At 39.1% G+C, this 20,847-nt stretch overlaps 2 protein-coding genes across 4 annotated transcripts; one reads left to right on the top strand and one right to left on the bottom strand.

Annotated features, from left to right (window-relative positions):
• skic8 (SKI8 subunit of superkiller complex) lies at positions 1-9,557 on the top strand. 2 transcript variants are annotated; one of them, XR_007896255.1, is made up of 11 exons: positions 1-361; positions 447-474; positions 735-840; positions 2,497-2,669; positions 2,794-2,942; positions 4,311-4,404; positions 4,765-4,858; positions 4,982-5,074; positions 5,553-5,631; positions 5,872-6,265; positions 9,460-9,557. XR_007896255.1 is itself a non-coding variant. In XM_051689137.1 (10 exons), exons 1-10 carry the CDS (start codon positions 350-352, stop codon positions 5,959-5,961), a joined length of 918 nt encoding a protein of 305 aa, XP_051545097.1. In that variant the 5' UTR covers positions 1-349; the 3' UTR covers positions 5,962-6,607. The 2 variants fall into 2 exon arrangements, 1 of the variants encoding a protein (XP_051545097.1); XM_051689137.1 differs by lacking the exon at positions 9,460-9,557 and having other exon boundaries at positions 5,872-6,607.
• Positions 9,558-12,198: 2,641 nt separating this feature from the next.
• Positions 12,199-17,906, bottom strand: LOC127435580 (solute carrier family 25 member 44-like). Of its 2 annotated transcripts, none has more exons than XM_051689134.1 (4): positions 17,717-17,906; positions 16,462-17,155; positions 13,283-13,410; positions 12,199-13,192 (listed from the first exon to the last, which is right to left on the bottom strand). In XM_051689134.1, the coding sequence occupies exons 2-4, from the start codon at positions 17,096-17,098 to the stop codon at positions 13,001-13,003; spliced, it is 957 nt and encodes a 318-aa protein (XP_051545094.1). In that variant the 5' UTR covers positions 17,099-17,155; positions 17,717-17,906; the 3' UTR covers positions 12,199-13,000. The 2 variants fall into 2 exon arrangements, with proteins under 2 accessions (XP_051545094.1, XP_051545095.1); XM_051689135.1 differs by lacking the exon at positions 17,717-17,906 and adding an exon at positions 17,498-17,659.
• Between the last annotated feature and the right edge of the window lie 2,941 nt (positions 17,907-20,847).

The raw sequence follows: 20,847 nt of genomic DNA, 5'->3' as shown, positions 1-20,847 counted from the left end.
CTCTGCACGCAGGTGTCATGGCGGCTCTCTAGTCAGTCTCGGTTCGTGTTTGTTATTGTTTATAAAGTGATTTAATACTTCATCTGATTTTACGGTCCGCTGGTGATCATAACAAATTTTAAACAACATTCTGACGCAATCGCGGATGCAATAAAAATATCTTCAGGACGAGTCGTGGACCTACAGAAACAGTTTATCTGTGCATATGGTATGCTAAGATATAGCAGCTGTATATAAAATGAGTTTATAAACTTATAAACGCATGAGCTGAACTTTTTCACATAATACACGCGTTTATAAACTCGTCGGAGCTTATTTCCCTTCACAAACAGGCTTGGAAACAAAGACTATGAGCACACAAGTGAGTTCACCTCAAATATGAACACACACCTGCAGAGTTTCTCTTATTCACTGCAACATAATGATTTAATGTGATTTGTTTTCAGTACAGTATACTCTTCAAGCAAGAGCATGGTGAGTACACCCACACACACACACACACACATACACTATTTTCACTGATATATGCTGATTACAGTCAGAGAGAGCTCATTTTGGATGTCAAAACCTAGTGAGCTGCTTACCTAGACAGCATTTTTGGCCATCATAGGCAGCTCGCAAGGTTTTGAAACACAAATTGCATGCTTGAATATGCCTATGACGCCTGTAAAGGTTTTCAAGGTAGGCAGCTCTCTAGGTTTTGAGACGGTCAATGAGTTTCTGTATTTCTGCAGCTCATGAGGATGCCATCTGGACAGCGGCATGGGGCCGCAGTGAGAAAGATGGATCAGAAACCATCGTCACCGGCTCTCTGGATGATCTGGTGAAAGTGTGGAAATGGTAAATCACGTTCAAAATTAAATGAATGAAAAATTTCAGTGCAAATAAGGTGTCCTTTTGAATATATATACGTTTTATTTTCAGCAACTGGTAAGGACAATGTGTGTTTTTTTCTTTTATACACTATATTGCCAAAAGTATTCGCTCACCCATCCAAATAATTAAATTCAGGTGTTCCAATCACTTCCATGGCCACAGGTGTATAAAATGAAGCACCTAGGCATGCAGACTGCTTCTACAAACATTTGTGAAAGAATGGGCCGCTCTCAGGAGCTCAGTGAATTCCAGCGTGGTACTGTGATAGGATGCCACCTGTGCAACAAGTCCAGTCGTGAAATTTCCTCGCTACTAAATATTCCACAGTCAACTGTCAGTGGTATTATAACAAAGTGGAAGCGATTGGGAATGACAGCAACTCAGCCACGAAGTGGTAGGCCACGTAAAATGACAGAGCGGGGTCAGCGGATGCTGAGGCGCATAGTGCGCAGAGGTCGCCAACTTTCTGCAGAGTCAATCGCTACAGACCTCCAAAGTTCATGTGGCCTTCAGATTAGCTCAAGAACAGTGCGTAGAGAGCTTCATGGAATGGGTTTCCATGGCCGAGCAGCTGCATCCAAGCCATACATCACCAAGTGCAATGCAAAGCGTCGGATGCAGTGGTGTAAAGCACGCCGCCACTGGACTCTAGAGGAGTGGAGACGCGTTCTCTGGAGTGGCGATCTGATGGACGAGTCTCGGTTTGGCGGTTGCCAGGAGAACGGTACTTGTCTGACTGCATTGTGCCAACTGTGAAGTTTGGTGGAGGGGGGATTATGGTGTGGGGTTGTTTTTCAGGAGCTGGGCTTGGCCCCTTAGTTCCAGTGAAAGGAACTCTGAATGCTTCAGCATACCAAGAGATTTTGGACAATTCCATGCTCCCAACTTTGTGGGAACAGTTTAGGGATGGCCCCTTCCTGTTCCAACATGACTGCGCACCAGTGCACAAAGCAAGGTCCATAAAGACATGGATGCGCGAGTTTGGTGTGGAAGAACTTAAATGGCCTGCACAGAGTCCTGACCTCAACCCGACAGAGCACCTTTGGGATGAATTAGAGTGAAGACTGCGGGCCAGGCCTTCTCGTCCAACATCAGTGTCTGACCTCACAAATGCGCTTCTGGAAGAATGGTCAAAAATTCCCATAAACACACTCCTAAACCTTGTGGAAAGCCTTCCCAGAAGAGCTGAAGCTGTTATAGCTGCAAAGGGTGGGCCGACGTCATATTAAACCCTATGGATTAAGAATGGGATGTCACTTAAGTTCATATGCGTCTAAAGGCAGATGAGCGAATACTTTTGGCAATATAGTGTATGTGTAGTATTTTATCGTCTGTATGCCTATTCTTGTTATATGAAGTCAAGTGAATGGAATGCTAGTGTACAGCAGAGTATGTATTGTATACTCCACGCTGTTTTTCAAAAATAGTATGTGAAATACTATGCAGTATGCAATGATAAATGTTTTAAGCTTAGATGTCACGTGGCATAACATCACTATTTTTACGGGCATACCAAAAAATTGCATTCTTCGCACAACATACATGCTGCATGCTACATTTTTAAATATAGTTTATTGCATGCCATTCCGAACATACCTCTCATCTTGTGATGGCTCGCAGGTCGGACGAAAAACTGGAGCTACAGTGGACCCTGGAGGGTCACCAGTTGGGCATAGTCTCGGTGGACATCAGTCAAAATGGGGCGATCGCCGCCTCCAGCTCTCTGGATGCTCACATTCGCCTGTGGGACCTGGAGACGGGCAAACAGATCAAGTCCATGGATGCAGGCCCAGGTGGGTTCACACACCTGTACAAATTTAATGTCGGGCCTGTGAATTTTGACAGTCCTGTCTTAATGCATGAGGGTAATGTAGGAAGATTTCATGATCTGATAAACTCTTTCCTTACTGTGTTCAGTTGATGCCTGGACGGTGGCCTTTTCCCCGGACTCTAAATACATCGCCACCGGCAGCCATCTAGGGAAGGTCAACATCTTCGGTGTGGAGAGCGGGAAAAAGGAGCACTCGTTAGACACCAGAGGGAAATTCATTCTTAGCATCGCTTATGTAAGATTGTTAACATTAAAAAACAAAACATAGAATATCTAAAATAATGCAGCATCATTAAAAGCCATCAGCATCATCGGCAATTTGCGAACGGCCTGTTGTTGTATTAACGATTCGTTCGTACTACTGATTCACAAAGTGCTCGCTAATTTATTGAATGTAAAGCCAAAACATACGCTATGCAAGTACACATCGGCGCATACACTTTTAGCTATGCAAGCTCAATTTCATGCATTGTTGCTTTCCGAAAATTTATAACTCAACGCAAATACACGTTGCATTCTCAACGTTGCCACAAGGGGTGCTATAGTGGATATTAGTGTGAACTGTCCACTTCTACTGTGAGTTTTCTCTTTAAAGTCAACTACTGTCATAGCCGAGCAACAGTTTAAAAAGAATATTGCTGAGCAAGTAGGTTAAAGTTTATATATTTATTGCAACTTGCATGAATAACAACACATCCAGTTTAATGGTGCAGACTTTTAAAGGTAACTCTTTCGCCCCCTTGAGTATAGAGGGTTGTTACTGCCACAGTAAAGCAAAAAATGCGTGTTAAAGGGATAGTTCACCCAAAAATGAAAATTCTCTCATTTACTCACCCTCATGCCATCCCAGATGTGGATGACTTTCTTTCTTCTGCTGAAAACAAACAAAGATTTTAAGAAGAATATTTCAGCTCTGTTGGTCCATACAATGCAAGTGAATGGTGGCCAGAACTTTTAAGCTTCAAAAAGCACATAAAGGCTGCATAAAAGTAATCCATACGACTCCAGTGGTTAAATCTATGTCTTCAGAAGCAATATGATAGGTGTGGGTGATAAACAGATCAATATATAACTTATTTTTTACTATAAATCTCCACTTTTACATTCTTTAGTTTTTTTGCTATTCACATTCTTCGTGCATATCGCCACCTATTGGGCAATCGAGGAGAATTTGTAGTAAAAAAGGACTTAAATATTGATCTGTTTCTCACCCACACCTATCATATTGCTTCTAAAGACAATGATTTAACCACTGGAGTCATAAGGATTACCTTTATGCTGCCTTTATGTGCTTTTTGGAGCTTCAGAGTTCTGGCCACCATTCACTTGCATTGTATGGACCTACAGAGAACATAGTTTTAGTAGCAGCAGTATTTATCCAAATATTTATTTAGCTACAAAAAAGGTGGAGGGTTCATTGAAATGAACTGTCTGAATGAACTGATTCACGAAAATTGTTGAATTTATCTCTATTTTAAAAAGCAGATGATGAATAGAGTCAGTGTTTGCTGTGGTAATGTTGTATCATCAATCTTAAATTTTGTATTCTCTAATGCTGATTTGTCTCACGAAAAGATTTTCCTTGACCCTGATCTCTCTCTAGAGTCCAGATGGAAAGTACTTAGCCAGCGGTGCTATAGATGGAATCATTAATATCTTCGATATTGCGACTGGGAAACTCCTGCACACGTTGGAAGGTGAAAATCTGCTCCCACATGATTCAAGCCATCTTTAGTTTCTCTATTAAAAGAGAGGATCTGTTCTGTAGACATTCTGTTCATTAGTCTGGTTCTGATGCAATCTGCTCGATGGATTAAAATGACTGTAGGGTTTGTGACTCCGGTGGAAAAAATTGAAATGTTTGGTCCTCTGGCTGTCCCTCCAGAGTCGTAAATTTCAGCTCCCTTCACAGAGCGACTACATTTTTCCTCTCCGTCTTCCTGCATATTTCACTCATCTCATCCCTCAATCATGTATGGCTGGAAAGAACGTTGAATGGTAGTTGTTGGATTGACCTGTTGTGTGTAGGAAAAATAAAATGCTGTCTCTCTTTCCAGGTCATGCTATGCCCATCAGATCTCTGACCTTCTCTCCAGACTCTCAGTTGCTGGTTACAGCATCAGACGATGGCTACATCAAGATTTATGATGTGTACGTTTGGTCTTAGAACATCAGCTGAATCAGTGCCACGTTTTCTCCCTTCAACATGTGTCGTTCACTTCCAAATACACATGAATCTCTTTAAAAGTCTGCTATTGTGTGTTCGTGTTACAGGCAGCACGCTAATCTGGCCGGGACTCTCAGCGGTCACGGGTCGTGGGTGCTGAATGTGGCTTTCTCACCTGACAACACACACTTTGTATCAAGGTTTGTTTCCAAGTCTTGATATCTTTTTTTTTTTTTTTTTTTTTTTTTTACCCAATTTGGAATGCCCAATTCCCAGTGCGCTTTTAAGTCCTAGTGGTCGCGTAGTGATTCACCTCAATCTGGGTGGCGGAGGACGAATCTCTGTTGCCTCCTCGTCTGAGACCGTCAACCTGCGCATCTTATCACGTGGCTTGTTGAGCGCGTTGCCACGTAGCGCGTGTGGAGGCTTCACGCCACCCACCGCGGCATCTGCGCCCAACTCTCCACGTGCCCCACCGAGAACGAACCAAATTTTTACCCCATGTGACTCTACCCTCCCTAGCAACCGGGCCAATTTGGTTGCTTAGGAGACCTGGCTGGAGTCACTCAGCACGCCCTGGGAATCGAACTAGCGTACTAGCGAACTCCAGGGGTGGTAGACAGCATCTTTTACCACTGAGCTACCCAGGCCCCAGTTTATCCTTTATTTGTTTTTCAGCTCATCTGATAAGAGCGTTAAAGTTTGGGACACCAGCAGCAGATCGTGTGTGAATACGTTCTTTGATCATCAGGACCAAGTGAGTCACCTGTCTGTCCGCATCTGTCTGTCTCATTTTGTTTTTCAGCTAACACTTTATTATCCGTTCAATTTGTCTTTGACACAGCCATAAAAAAAGAACATAAACATATACAGTAAATATGCATTAACATAAACAGATACAGGTAAACATTAGGCTATTATTGTCCGCTTATAACAGTGCTTTTACGTTTTGTGGGGGTATGCATCATGTGATTTCAAACATATTGTGTGTGTATAGGTTTGGAGTGTGAAATACAACCCCACCGGCTCAAAGATCGTATCAGCGGGCGACGACAGAGCCATCCATATTTACGACTGTCCCATGTGATTCTCCCAGAGACACGGCCAGTTGAAAAATCACTAGGAATCTCGTATCCAGCAGGCCAAGACCACACCACACCCACTCAAGACCTCAGAATTCATGGAGATTTTTTATTTCATGGTGTCATTGCCAACTTCAACATCTGTATATGGAGATACAAATAAATGTTTTTGTTTTCTAAAGAAGTTTTTCCCTATTTGACCTGCTGTGATATCTGCATTGTGTACAGTGTGCAAACACCAGTCATTTAGTTCACTGTTCTGCCCTCTACAGGCCTCCTGCTGTTACTGCACCTCCACTGCAGTATAAGGTTAGAAAAATTATTTTTAGTTTGGCTGGCTTTGAGCTTTTTTTAATGGTCTTTTAGCAGATGTGTGTAAATAAATACTGTATGAATTACAGTCTGCAAATTAAAGGGGCTGTAATCAATGTTTCATAATTACACATGCAATATGACATTATATGGATAGAATAGGCTACATGGAATTTGTACATTAAAAAAAAAAATCTAATGTATAGAATATACTTTTTCACAAACTATATATACAGGTGCATCTCAATAAATTAGAATGTCGTGGAAAAGTTCATTTATTTCAGTAATTCAACTCAAATTGTGAAACTCGTGTATTAAATAAATTCAGTGCACACAGACTGAAGTAGTTTAAGTCTTTGGTTCTTTTAATTGTGATGATTTTGGCTCACATTTAACAAAAACCCACCAATTCACTATCTCAAAAAATTAGAATATTTTGACATGCCAATCAGCTAATCAACTCAAAACACCTGCAAAGGTTTCCTGAGCCTTCAAAATGGTCTCTCAGTTTGGTTCACCAGGCTACACAATCATGGGGAAGACTGCTGATCTGACAGTTGTCCAGAAGACAATCATTGACACCCTTCACAAGGAGGGTAAGCCACAAACATTCATTGCCAAAGAAGCTGGCTGTTCACAGAGTGCTGTATCCAAGCATGTTAACAGAAAGTTGAGTGGAAGGAAAAAGTGTGGAAGAAAAAGATGCACAACCAACCGAGAGAACCGCAGCCTTATTTGCTGTCAAGCAAAATCGATTCAAGAATTTGGGTGAACTTCACAAGGAATGGACTGAGGCTGGGGTCAAGGCATCAAGAGCCACCACACACAGACATGTCAAGGAATTTGGCTACAGTTGTCGTATTCCTCTTGTTAAGCCACTCCTGAACCACAGACAGCGTCTTACCTGGGCTAAGGAGAAGAAGAACTGGACTGTTGCCCAGTGGTCCAAAGTCCTCTTTTCAGATGAGAGCAAGTTTTGTATTTCATTTGGAAACCAAGGTCCTAGAGTCTGGAGGAAGGGTGGAGAAGCTCATAGCCCAAGTTGCTTGAAGTCCAGTGTTAAGTTTCCACAGTCTGTGATGATTTGGGGTGCAATGTCATCTGCTGGTGTTGGTCCATTGTGTTTTTTGAAAACCAAAGTCACTGCACCCGTTTACCAAGAAATTTTGGAGCACTTCATGCTTCCTTCTGCTGACCAGCTTTTGAAAGATGCTGATTTCATTTTCCAGCAGGATTTGGCACCTGCCCACACTGCCAAAAGCACCAAAAGTTGGTTAAATGACCATGGTGTTGGTGTGCTTGACTGGCCAGCAAACTCACCAGACCTGAACCCCATAGAGAATCTATGGGGTATTGTCAAGAGGAAAATGAGAAACAAGAGACCAGAAAATGCAGATGAGCTGAAGGCCACTGTCAAAGAAACCTGGGCTTCCATACCACCTCAGGAGCCCCTACCATGTATTGAGTACATATACAGTAAATGAACATACTTTCCAGAAGGCCAACAATTCACTAAAAATGTTTTTTTTATTGGTCTTATGATGTATTCTAATTTTTTGAGATAGTGAATTGGTGGGTTTTTGTTAAATGTGAGCCAAAATCATCACAATTAAAAGAACCAAAGACTTAAACTACTTCAGTCTGTGTGCATTGAATTTATTTAATACACGAGTTTCACAATTTGAGTTGAATTACTGAAATAAATGAACTTTTCCACGACATTCTAATTTATTAAGATGCACCTGTACAGTTAAGTGCAGAAGTTTGTATGCCCCTTTTGTTTTATAAGTTTTCACACTGCACTTGTTCATAATACAAGCGTTTAATTGTTATACGTGTAATTCTGCTTAATTTTTAGGTTTCAACTTAATAATTTGTGTTAAAATGTGTAGTTGATATGAAATTTCCAACAGTGACCGCTGGTATTATTACACATGCAAGTTCATAACATTAAAGAAAATTACTATTGTAATGTGCTTAAAATAGTTGTAAACGTAATATAAAATAAAACATACCGTTTCACATGTGTGTAAATATAAATATAGTTGCACCCTTCCCCCGTCCCGCTTTAACACTCAAATCTAGGGCTGTCCGATTCCAGAAATTTGAGAATCAGTTCCGATTCCTGGTTTCTGTTGATTCCAAGAGTCGATTCCAGACTCATTTTTTCGATTCCAAAAAAAAACAAAAACAAACGGGATGTAAAGTTATAGGTAAGTTCATAATAAACAGCTCACTATAAAGCCTTCTTTGCACTATTTATAATAGCATGAATGACATTTACTATTAATAGGCTCATTCTAAAATTAAATTGGGGCCCATGTACCAGTGGGGTACACCTAGAGATTATTTTTTTTACTTCAAATATATATTTATAAAATAGTTAAAAAATGCATAAATTCTGCTTTCTGAAAGTGTGAAAGAACTGTTTGAATGCGCCACCTTTCAACTTTTCTGGAAAAGTTGGAGAACAAAAATTTGGCCCATCCATTTTTATTGAGGCCCTCCCAAAAGTAATTACCTGGCTACGCCCTTGCTATATACACATACAAAAGCACGATGCTTCAATCCCATGAGATACATCTGAGGGAAGTTTGAGTAGATGCGGCTGTATTTCGAAGAACTACCGCAAATTATCTTAAAAGCACCGTTTGACCTACATTGGTATGTTCTGTTACCGCTCATGAGTTCTTGTTTAGAAAGGTTTCAATTATAATGTACATAATTGTCCACTAACTTTTTTACACTGAATAAAATGTCCAAACAATACACTTCAGTTTTATTTAAAAATCCAGGTTGTTGTGGCTTATTTCATACAATATATATAAAAAAAAATTAAATAAATAAATAACCGAGGTAGGAGATTCTAACTCGGCCATCAATAATATGATCAGAAAGACACTATAGCGCACTCTTCATTTGAACTACTAGACAGTGACAATTTAAAGGCACATCTTTGTATTCACATGAGTGTGTGTTTAGTGTGAAATGGTGCATACATTAACATACATACATCCCAGTGGTCAGACACTGAATAACAACTGACACACATATAAACAGACAGTCCAAAGAAAATACTCGATGACAAAAAAACCTAACCAAGAAAAAGAAAAAGGGTTCCACATTAATTAATTTGCATATATTTAATCAGAATTGTCCCTCTCCACTGCTTCCCCCTGGCAACCTTCTAGGAAGGCCAAATAAGTGCCCCACTTCTTACCATATGCACCCAAACTGCCCAGCTGTCTATGTGTCATCTCTTCAAAAGCCGCCACTCTGCCCAACTCTGTGCACCATTCCTGAAATGAAGGCGCACCAGCCAACTTCCATCCCCTAAGAATTCACACGCTGGTAAGGACCCAGTTTTTTATATGATTGTTCATTATGTTAACACCCAAAATACAAAGTCTGGGGCTAAATAAAATCTGAGTGCTCAAGACCTCACAGATAAAATTTTAAACCCTCGAACAAAACTCTTGAATCTTAATATAGAACCAAAAAAACGTGGGCCATGTCCCCATCCTCCAACTGGCATCGCCAACAAGTAGGTGTGTCTTTAAGGCCAAGCTTATACAATCTAGAGGGAGTCCAATAAAAACGATGCAGAATCTTAAATTGATTGAGGCGCATCTTGCATCCCTAGACATAGACTGGACATTTTTTTAAATCCTACCCCATTCTCCATCTTCCAGTACTAAGTCTCTCTCCCATGACTTATTGAGAGATGTTAAAACCCCGTCCCCTAGACTCTGAATTAGCCAGGAATAGTACGCTGAAGCTTCATAACCTTTTCTAAAAGCAGCAAGCACCATCCCAAGAGTGTCTGCTGCTTTAGGGGGCTGTGTACTACACCCAAAGGTGGTACAGAGTAGATGGCGCAGCTGTAAATACCTGAAGAATTGAGATCTGGGAATCCCAAACTGCTGTAGAATATTTTCAAAGTATCTCAACGCTCCATTTTCATACAGGTCACCCAGCGTAGTAACACCCTTCTCAATCCATACTGTCCAGCAGAAAGGGGACTAACGTCTAATGTTAAATTATATGTTAACGCTGGCCCCTTAAATTCTTTGGCCAGTTGATTTTATAGGATTTATTTGAAAGAACAGTTTCATGTCTATCCTTGTATTTTTCATCTGATCGACGTTGATAAGGGTTTTAGAAAGTAATTAGTAATAAGTAATGCAATTACTTTTCAGACAATACACTGTAGAAGATATTAGTAGTTAGTAATTAATAACTTTTTTGGAATAACTTACCCAGCACTGCTTGCTGATCATATTATTGATGGCCGAGTTCGAATCTCCTACTTCGGTTATTTCTTCTTTTAATATTGCGTACTTCTGCCATTTGATCTAATAATACCACTTATTTGAATCTGTACAAAGATGCCAGCATCATATAGTAAGTTTACATCTAATGGAGAGCAAAAAATATTGAGTCAGAAGCATGATTTTTGGAATTGACTAATCTGCAGGCGGTCATTCACATTTGATGTAAAACGGAAGGTCACCAGTTAATATGAAAACCAGTTGAACCGTAACACCGGCAGACTATACTGGAAAGAAGATTTGTTGAAGGGCTTGTGTGATTGCATTATACAGATGAACAAACGGAGCGGATTTACAGAAGCTGACGGACTACGAAAGACTCAAGATGCAGTCATTTTATAAGACTTTTGTCGATTTAGTGCTGTTAGGCTTCTGAAGTGTGTAGTAGTTTAGTGGTCAAGGAAATAAACACAGTCCGAAAATATCAACCGGTTTCCCTGAAAGGAATCGACTCCAAAGCTCCAACGTTTCGAGTCGATTCTTGATTCCCCACACCTCGGAATCGATGAGTCGATTATTTTCGGAAAACGATTCCCAGCCCTAAGAAAAATCGACTCACCTTAACAATAGCACGGTGGGTGAATGACACGAAAAGATGGCCAGCTAGAGGTGTCTTAAGAGATATTTTTACTGACTTTGTGTTGTCTCTTGGAGTTTAAACAGGCACATCAATACGTCCACAGCATGAAGTAGGGTCTTGTGTATTTATGAATGAAATACTCTTATTTTAAAATCTCCCCGCTCTGCTTACAGTTGTTATGACATCCTCTGAACACTTTAAAATACTCATGATAACTTTTGACAACTCTATAACCTGTAAATCAATTTCGCTATCTAATTACACTTTGACATCAACACCATAGATATCTATATAGCGACCGCTAGAATGGAAGTTCCGAGACAAAATTTTCAAGATGGCTGCGCACTAGTTTGTCTGGCGCATAAGGTGATTAGCCACTGAAGAATTCAGATGTGCAGAAGATGCTGGGAATCCAAAGAATGTACAGTAGTTGGGGGATTTTCTTCAGAAAAGCAGACAGCTTCACTGCTCAGGACAAAGCAGGGACTCTTGAACAATTATTACACAAACAGTTATTGATCATCGAGAAAGCAACACATCTATCATATTAAGAACCAAGGGAATGGACAACAGATGAGTTTTAACAGAAGAATTAATGCAAATGCTTTTATAAAATTATAAGCTTCACATTTATGTTTAAACTCTCCAAAAATTCTCCACATTCAGTTCTGTTGTCAGTTCCTCACTGTTCAACCACTTGAAGCAGATCTGTGACTGTGCTCTACACCAGTGGCGTAGCCAAGGGTGGGCCAAATTAGACCCAGGCCCACCCAGAATATTAGAGATTTTTTTTTTTTTACTTCAAATATATATATATAATAATTAAAAATGCATAAATTCTGCTTTCTGAAAGTGTGAAAGAACTGTTTGAATGTGGTACTTTTCTGTTACTAAGGAAAATTATGAGAAAACAAATTTGGGTGAAAAAGTTGTCCCATCCAATTTTTATTGAGGCCCACCCAAAAGCAATTTCCTGGCTTCGCCCTTGTTCTACACTAGCAATAAATAAATCCAATCAGTTTTATTCTTGTGCAGTTCATTTAATGCACTCACGATTGTGACAAAGATTCAAATTAGACACTTTGAAAATAATCTTTTGCACATTTGAGGCAAAAAACCTATCACGGCCATCTTCTGAAACATGACTACATTTATAAAATTTTTAAACTATAATAAGCTTTGGCCCCCAAACACTGTTTTATTTTTTTTAAAAGGTTAATACAAGGTATATTAAAAACAGACAAAATACGACTCTCCATGTCTTGTCCAGTCTCTTGCGAATACTGGATTAAGATTTTTTTTTTCCTTTAAAAAGAGACTGCACTCACAAAGAGCCATTTCTAGCCAAATTTTCATAACTAGAAAAATGTATATTCACTATACAAATTTAACTGATCATGGAAACCTTGAAAGTCTTTCACTTCCTGTGAGACGGAGTGTATAACACATCAAGAGATTCGCAAGAAAGAGTCAAACTTGCCATTTTCACTTCAAAATCTCTGATAAGCCCACACCAGGCGAAAAGAACGAATTAGTTACATTACAAATATTCTAGCTCAGGCCACACACAAAAATAGTTCACGTGAACAACTTAAAGGTTACAGATTATACAAAATCCTCAAAAAATGGGAGAAAAGAAAGAAAATTTCACATTTGATCACCTTAGTATCTGTCAAATATTGCCTGGTCCTCATAAAACTCATGAAAATAACTAAAAGGCATCCGTTTAAAAGGTCAGAAGCACGGGACGAGAGGGGCCCATGGAACAGGGCTGAGGTATAGCGATCCAACACCCAGTTTGGGCGAGTCCGTGTGTTTTTTTCACCAGTGTCTGGTGTCCACTAGTTCAGGCCGCAGGCTGAGTCTCTTCAGAGTCTCGTAACCAATGACGATCATGATGGAGGTGGGCGTAGAGGAAATAATGCGAGCAGACAGACCCTTGGTGAGACCCCACGCGCCCTCTTCAGCCAGGAGCTGCTTAAATGTCTCGATAACAGATGAACGACCTTCAACCTGCAAACACACACTGTATTAACTCACAGAGATACTTCTATATTAATCACCTTAAGGAGGTCTGAGAAAGGTTATAAGTGAGTGTGTTACCTGTACTCTGGCTCTGACCACATCCATGGGGTTGGTCAGTGTTGAGGCTGTAGCTGCAGCCATCGGTCCGGCCACAGCCTGCAGGATCAAGTGCGGGCAGTCAGCAGGTGCCAGCCTGGAGAGCTGCTCTGAAAACACAAATCTCAATTCCATGAGTTTTATGTTTACAGATTAATCATGTTTATGATGAAGCACATGGATTTCCAAACACATTTCTATGCGTATAAACATTACGTCAGCTCTTAGATTTAGGTCCAACATTCACCAATCATAATACATCTAGATATTGAACAGAATTTGAAATTCACAGGATTTTATTCAGATTTAGAAGTGCCAAGCACAATTAAATAAATACTATGAATGAAGAATAATCGTTTCTCCTGTACACCGTGGCACGCAAATGTTACGTGATTTTTCTTTACTCACCAAAAGTAAAAATATCTGAGGTTTAACATACAGCTATGTGGAGTGGGATATTGGCCCAATAAGAATTTCACAGGGGGCGGAGCTACCCAGTATGGAACAACCAACCAAGTGTCTTGTTGGTTAGAGCAAAGATGTCTCAAATTCACAGTCATTTAGAACATGTTCACTTTTAAACAGTTAATGATTTTATGGGTTGAGATGTAAAAAGTGTTTTCAATTAAATCTGATATGCTGTAATAGACAAATATAATAAATATGAAGTTATATGATATGCATGCCGGTACATCCTTTCATCTATGTAGAAAGAGACACAGGACAGTCAAAATATCATGGAAAAAATGGCTTTGCCTAAAACTGATAAATAAAACTTGTTTGTTCAGTAATTTCAATATCTGTTTTACAAATATAGTCAAAAGGGGAGGAAAAAGAGAATTATTCAGATAATGTGGAAGAAAATGAACTTTTAAATGCTAAAAAAATAGGTAAAAACTCATTTGAGAAGCAGTAAATATAGGGACAATAACAGGCAGAAATTTTAAATGTTTAAAATATATATATATTTTGTACATTTGAATTTTCTGACAATATTTCATACATCAGGCTTTACAGGGTTAAAGAAATAGTTCTCCAAAAAAATGTAATTCATCATTTACTCACCATTCATGCCATTCCAGATGTGTATGACTTGTTGAACACAAACAAAGATTTTTAGAAGAATATCTCAGCTCTGCATATAAGTAATCCATAACACTCCAGTGGTTAAATCCATGTCTTCAGAAGCGATATGATAGGTGTGGGTGAGAAACAGATCAATATTTATTCGACCACCCCTTCTGTGCACGCTCACGAGAGTTCTTATGTTTTTTGGCGATTTGAATTCTTTGTGCATATTGCCACAAAAGGGAGGGATATAGGGGAAAAAAAAGAAGAAATAAATCATATTTGCACAAACAGCCCAGTAGGTGGCGATATGCCGAAGAATTCAAATCACCAAAAACAAAAGAATTCCCCTGAAAGCACATAACACCTCGTCCTAACCAGACGTGACGAGATAAGATTCACAACACGATATTCAAATGAGGATTACTGACAAAATGTAGAAATCAGAGCAATCACAGACGGAACAGTGTGTTTATTGAACGCAACTAATTTTCTCACTGAAGCTCCGTAACGCATTCTACAGCAAGCCCGAAGGGATAAATACACAATCACACGCATACACAGGGAAGTTACTTTATGATGAATCGCATCCTTATTCAGTCTATTCCGATTGTTTATGTTCACGCGGTACTCCTGTTGTTATTTCGCCGATCTCCATGTAACAGGGAATCAGAAAGTTGGAATGAGCCGGTGTGTGTGTAACAGAGCTCCGGCTAAAGAGAACGAGACCTCAAGCACAACATTCGATAGGTGTGTGACACCCTCAGCCAAAATTTAAGTGGTTCTGAACCGGCTAGTGAGATGCTGAATTTAATACGAGGTAACAAGAATAATTTTAGACCTATTTATTGACTGCACTGCCTGGCACGACGTCGCAGAAATAGAAACCATTTAAAAAATAGAAAGCCCTGTCGCTCATCGTGTGTCGCGGCTGGTTAGGACAAAACCTTTGATTAACATGGAAAAGATACCTTTTATCGTGTGTCGCGTCTGGTTAGGACACGGTGTAAGAGGGCTGGTCGAAAGTGGAGATTGGTAATAAAAAAAGAACTTCAATATTGATTTGTTTCTCACCCACACCTATCATATCACTTCTGAAGACATGGATTTAACCACTGTAGTCATATGGGTTACTTTTATGCTGCCTTTATGTGCTTTTTGGAGCCTCAAAGTTCTGGCCACCATTCACTTGCATTGTATGGACCTACAGAGCTGAGATACTTTCCTAAAAATCTTTGTTTGTGTTCAGCAGAAGAAAGTCATACACATCTGGGATGGCATGAGGTGGAGTAAATGATGAGAGAATTTTCATTTTTTGGGTGAACTAACCTTTTAATAGATTTCTATATGGAGCATATATGGTCATATTCGACGCAAGTGCACTACGGTATTATTTTAGCACAGTCAACGGCTTGTGTACGCAGAGAGGCGGACTGTCCGCCTGTCTAGGAAAACTAGGCTGCATGCGGACAGTCCGCACGTACTGTGCTGATGATGAAATTTGCATCACGTTCACTGCGCACAAGACATGCCAGTACACAGAAAACTGTGGTATACTTGGCCATTAAAGGTGCACTCAGTAATTCTAATCCAATACACTTTGTCAAATTCTGCAAACATCTCCTCACAGTCTGCTATCTGTCCGTTCTGTGGGTGGGCTGAAAAAAAAATCTAGTCTTTGTACACAGCCCTGGCTCTGTAAATGGGACAAAAACAAAGTGGATCGGACCGAGCCACGCAACACTACTCCAGCCAATCAGCAACAGGGGGTGGTTCTTGCGCGTGCACAGGATGGGGGGTGGGGGCAGAGCGAGAGAGAAATTAATTAGAATAGCGACAGCAAATCTGGCTGATGCAAACTTTCTAAACTCCAGACGAATATAAACTAAAAAAGAAGGATTATGATAAGTCGAGGGCTAGCGTCAACATCGGCGAGACTTTTCAGAGAGGTAAAAGGAATGAATTTGCGTGCATGGATCTGGGGGGCGGAGCTTCCAAAGGAGCACTGAAGGGAGGAGTGTGTTTGTTTTGGCAGCTGAGTTCGAATATCAACAGAAATACCTTTAACTGTGAAAGTGAAGCATTTTTTTTACCTGCATAAAAATGATAAAAGGGCCACCAGACGGCGCTGTTGGGTATGTAGGTGAGTAACGACGCTACATACCCACGATAAAAACCACGAAATCCATCCGCGTGAAAAATCTGAACCACAATGTCTCTGGTCTGACCGAATGTTACTGTGTGTTTCGACGTGTCCATCACCCTCTTGGGCTTAAGTTTAAACCGGGTGAGTTGACACCCCTGACCCTGTACCATCAGCTGCTGGGACACCACATCGATGGGCACCGTGATGCTCTGGGCCACCAGTGATGCCGAGCCGCCCGCCACCAGAGACTTCACCGTGTTATTGGAGGAGTAACAGGACACGTATTTCCTCACTAACTCGTATGTAGTGATGTAGGCCTGACCCGAGATCAGGGTGAATGTGTTAACCATGAACCCTCGATAGAGTCCACGTACGCCCTCGGCCTTCAGGATCTTACAGAAGGCGTCGAAGGTGCCGTTATAGAGCGACTTCCCTTTCTGGACCTGCAGTCTGGTGCGGATAAGGGTGAACGGGTAGACGGTCGCCCGTGTGGTCATGGTCATGAAAATGCCCAGCGAGTAGAACTTCCTCTTGTCCAGATCCTCCCATTCGATAATCTTAATGTTACGCTTCTGTTGCATCATTGCTGCCGATGACCTCACAGATCACTCACAAACATGCTTGCTCCTCGCCAGTACAACCTGAAGAGACAAAAGCACAATATTTGAAATGAGCTGCATTTTTTGCTTCTGAGGAGATGATCTTGTTGTTCTAGTGCTGTAGGTACGGAGATCAAGGGTCATGGCACGTGACTCCTGATTATAAGCATGCACTCCAGAGTTGCGAGAGTAGGTCAAAATTCAGAATTTCCCTTACTTAGGTGAAACACTATCTTGATGATGCAACTCTAGTCATCTGTCATTAAATTAACATAAACAGCCAGTGACAGACACTAGATCAGATCATCTTCCAAACGACTCCTTTTACTTCATCTTTTATTCAGCTTACACACAGAGTGAATGTTTGTCTTTGCTCCAACTCGCCTGATTAGAGTCGGTGTGACCTTTTCATTGTGAAGTAGCAAATATGACAGTCTGTGAGGTCTATCGCACATGCGCATTACAAAACAAACCCCAACACACAAAACAGCTCATGTTGTGCCCCTCCCTTTCCTTATGTTATCTAATTCTCATGCGCTCTCCTCTACTCGCACATTACAAGTGTATGACACTACATGTGACCTCTTAGACAACATTACCAACCCAGTAAGCTCGCCATGTTCTCTGTTTCACCGTCCAGTGGGCTGAAATGGAGCTGCGCGGTTTGGCATGCGATAAATCCGCTGTTATGCCTCTAAAAACAGCAATAGTTCGGATCGATTCATGACCAGCAGCTCCTGACAGAAAGCCATGCCGAGCGATTGCTCCGCTACACTTCCGGCGCATTCTCATATGTCACAGTGACAGGCGAAGCGATCGCTGCTGGCTGCTGATTGGACAAAAGCACAGGAGGAACTGTTTGATGATTGGACGGTGCAGATGTTTTTTTATTTATTTATTTTTAATTTTTTTTATTAATGCCAAAAACGTTTAACATGACAGATGATGGCAAGAATCACATGACAGAAAAAAAAAAAAAAAAAAAAAACAGAGAGAAACAATTACAAAAGTTTGTATATTGTTAGTAGTCGGTGACATTTTTTTTGTTATTTGTTCCCAACATAGATGTAATATAAGAATCATAATCTACTTAAAAAAAAAAAAGAAAGATAAAAAAAAAAAAAGCAGGGGTGTCTTACAGAAAAATTAGCATTTATGTATAAAGAATTTTCCAAGAATAATAAATAAATTAATAATATACTGAATCTGAGGGTTTGTGTTATGATAGAAAAAGATTATATTGAAAGTGTTAATACACATGTTAATGTATGTTTTTCTAAGAGGCGAGTACATAACTCATTCCAAAAGTTTTAATAAAAACACATTCACCAAAAAGTTGCTCTTCTTGATCACAGAAAGTACTTTTTTTTTCTCCACAGTTTGAAAATATTTTTGAAAGTTTACTATTACAGGGATAACATTTGTCCAATATTTTAAATGTTACTTCTTTAATCTTATTAGTAAATAAATATTTGTGGGGAAGAGACCAGACTAGAGTCCAATTAATATCTTCTAATGCCATCCATTGAAAGGAAGATGCTGGAATAAACCTTCTATTAAGAACATTGCCAACAAAACGATTGCTAAACTTGTCATCAGTAATTACTTCTAGTGAAACGATATTGTTTAAAGACATGGATTAAGAAAATTGCACTCCTTTCTGAAGAGTTTTGATACCACTAGGGATGACCTTTGTTATAATTTTATACTCTTTAGGTGAAGCCCTAAAGTTATTATTATTATCATTATTATTATTGTTATTATTATTATTATTATTATTATTATTATTTAATCTAAAAAGGAGTATAACGGTGCAGATGTTTGTTGACGGACTGATTTTGAATGGCTCTTAAAAGCGTGAAATTGATTTATATTTTCCCCTATCTATTCCCATTGACGAGTGATCAGTCACGTGACACCCGATCCCGGGACGAGCGCCCATGAGCAAAGACGGCAGTCTCCATTTGGCAAGCTTCCTTTTTTTATTGCTTTAAACAGTACAACATGACAACAAAACAATCCAGTTGGGAACAACGAAGAGAAATAAAATAAAATGAAAATACAAGAACATTCAAAAGGGTATATCGACAGAGTAGGCTACAAAATATATAAGGCTATACATTATATATAGTAAGCATATAATATTAAGATTCAAAAGGGGGTATTCAAGGCTTTACAAAGGTTATAGTCCTTTGGCTTTTTTTATTTATTTTTTTAATTTTATTTTTTACTCCTGTTAATGTCTATTTTGAAGTGTTTGGAATTTGGTTTTTGTAATGACCATTTACATTTATGAATAAAACTTTTTCCATAAATCAACAATAAGATAATAATAAACCATGCTTTATGTTCAGTTTTACTATCAAAATAAAATGAAACACCCTCTTTCTTTAAATGTATATCAATACCTGTAATCATCATAATAAAATATTCACAATCACACCAGAACTTTTTTGTATAGATAGTCAAAAAACAAACAAACAAACAAACAAACAAAAATGTACAATGCTTTCAATTTCAATGTTACAAAAAACACATTTTAAATCAGTGTCTTTCCTAAATCTTGCAATAACCTGTTTAACAGGGTAAAAAGTCTTAAAGGAAACCACACGAATCTTATTGGTCACACAATATCGTCTTGTAATTTTAAAAGTTTCTTCCCAATTAATATTTTGAAATTGTGAATTCCAAAAACTTTTAGCTGAGGGAAATTAAAAATTTTGACAGATTTTTCTAAGATAGCTGTTAGGCTCCATATAGCTGTTATTGATTTATATATATATATATATATATATATATATATATATATATATATATATATATATATATATATATATATATATATATATATATATATATATGTGTGTGTGTGTGTGTGTGTGTGTGTGTGTGTGTGTGTGATACTTATACCTTCCAACTTAACACTGAAATCAACATTTGGTCTTGAAACAATGTTTTATCTCAACCTATGTGCGACCTTAGGGACATTTTATCTTTTTCATTTTTGTTTTTTTAGATAATTTTGGCTATGTTAATGCCAACGTCATCAATTTTGCCAAAGGTGTGTATTTTTGGGGGGAATTTTTGATATTTCAACCTCAGTTCTTATAATACACTGTGTACACAAAATAGTTACACTCAGGACCTTCAGAACAAAAATTTTCCCATTGAAACCCATTAAAACTGCAATATTTAATCCCAGTGCCATTAAAGCATAAAATCATGAATTCTATGATATTATGTTTTCATTCCGGAGCCCTGGCTTCAAAATGTACATTTTTAATATTTTCCACCAGATGGCACCATATTTCTCATGTTTAGCCTATGGAGCAATTACATGCTTTTTCCTGTTTTCTGTTTGCTGTATTATAGAGCACTGCAGGCAAATCTGATTTTACTGCTGATTTGAAATATGCTCTTTGATCATAAATTTGACCAACCGTCTTGGAAATTTTGGTCTTTCCCCATTCAGTAAGATAGTAGCTGAACTTGTGTGTGGCTTGTTTACATAGAAAAATAGCTGCCTGAGAGCATTTCAAAGATGGCCACCTGTGGACTGACTTGCTAGAAAGACTTTGATTTGAAGCTAGGGCATTACATTATATTGATGTGAAATTTTCCATTGATATACAAAATTATAGGTGCACTATAAGTAATTTTTTGTTTATGTTGTTTGCACTTACACTGACACCTAGCGGTGTGGATGCATCATCAATCAAACACAATAGTTTTTA

Source organism: Myxocyprinus asiaticus, chromosome 46, assembly GCF_019703515.2.
Source record: "Myxocyprinus asiaticus isolate MX2 ecotype Aquarium Trade chromosome 46, UBuf_Myxa_2, whole genome shotgun sequence".
NCBI lineage: Eukaryota > Metazoa > Chordata > Actinopteri > Cypriniformes > Catostomidae > Myxocyprinus > Myxocyprinus asiaticus.
Note: the sequence above shows the minus strand (reverse complement) of the source record. Positions and strands in the feature narration are given on the sequence as shown.

Coding starts and splice junctions, on each gene's coding strand:
- LOC127435580 (XM_051689134.1), bottom strand. CDS start 17,098: ATGATGCAACAGAAGCGTAACATTAAGATTATCGAATGGGAGGATCTG. Junction 13,411..16,461: donor CTTTTATCATTTTTATGCAG/GTAAAAAAAATG, acceptor TTGTGTTTTCAG/AGCAGCTCTCCAGGCTGGCA. Junction 13,193..13,282: donor TGGTCAGAGCCAGAGTACAG/GTAACACACTCA, acceptor GTGTGTTTGCAG/GTTGAAGGTCGTTCATCTGT.
- skic8 (XM_051689137.1), top strand. Junction 841..2,496: donor CTGGTGAAAGTGTGGAAATG/GTAAATCACGTT, acceptor GATGGCTCGCAG/GTCGGACGAAAAACTGGAGC. Junction 2,670..2,793: donor GTCCATGGATGCAGGCCCAG/GTGGGTTCACAC, acceptor TACTGTGTTCAG/TTGATGCCTGGACGGTGGCC.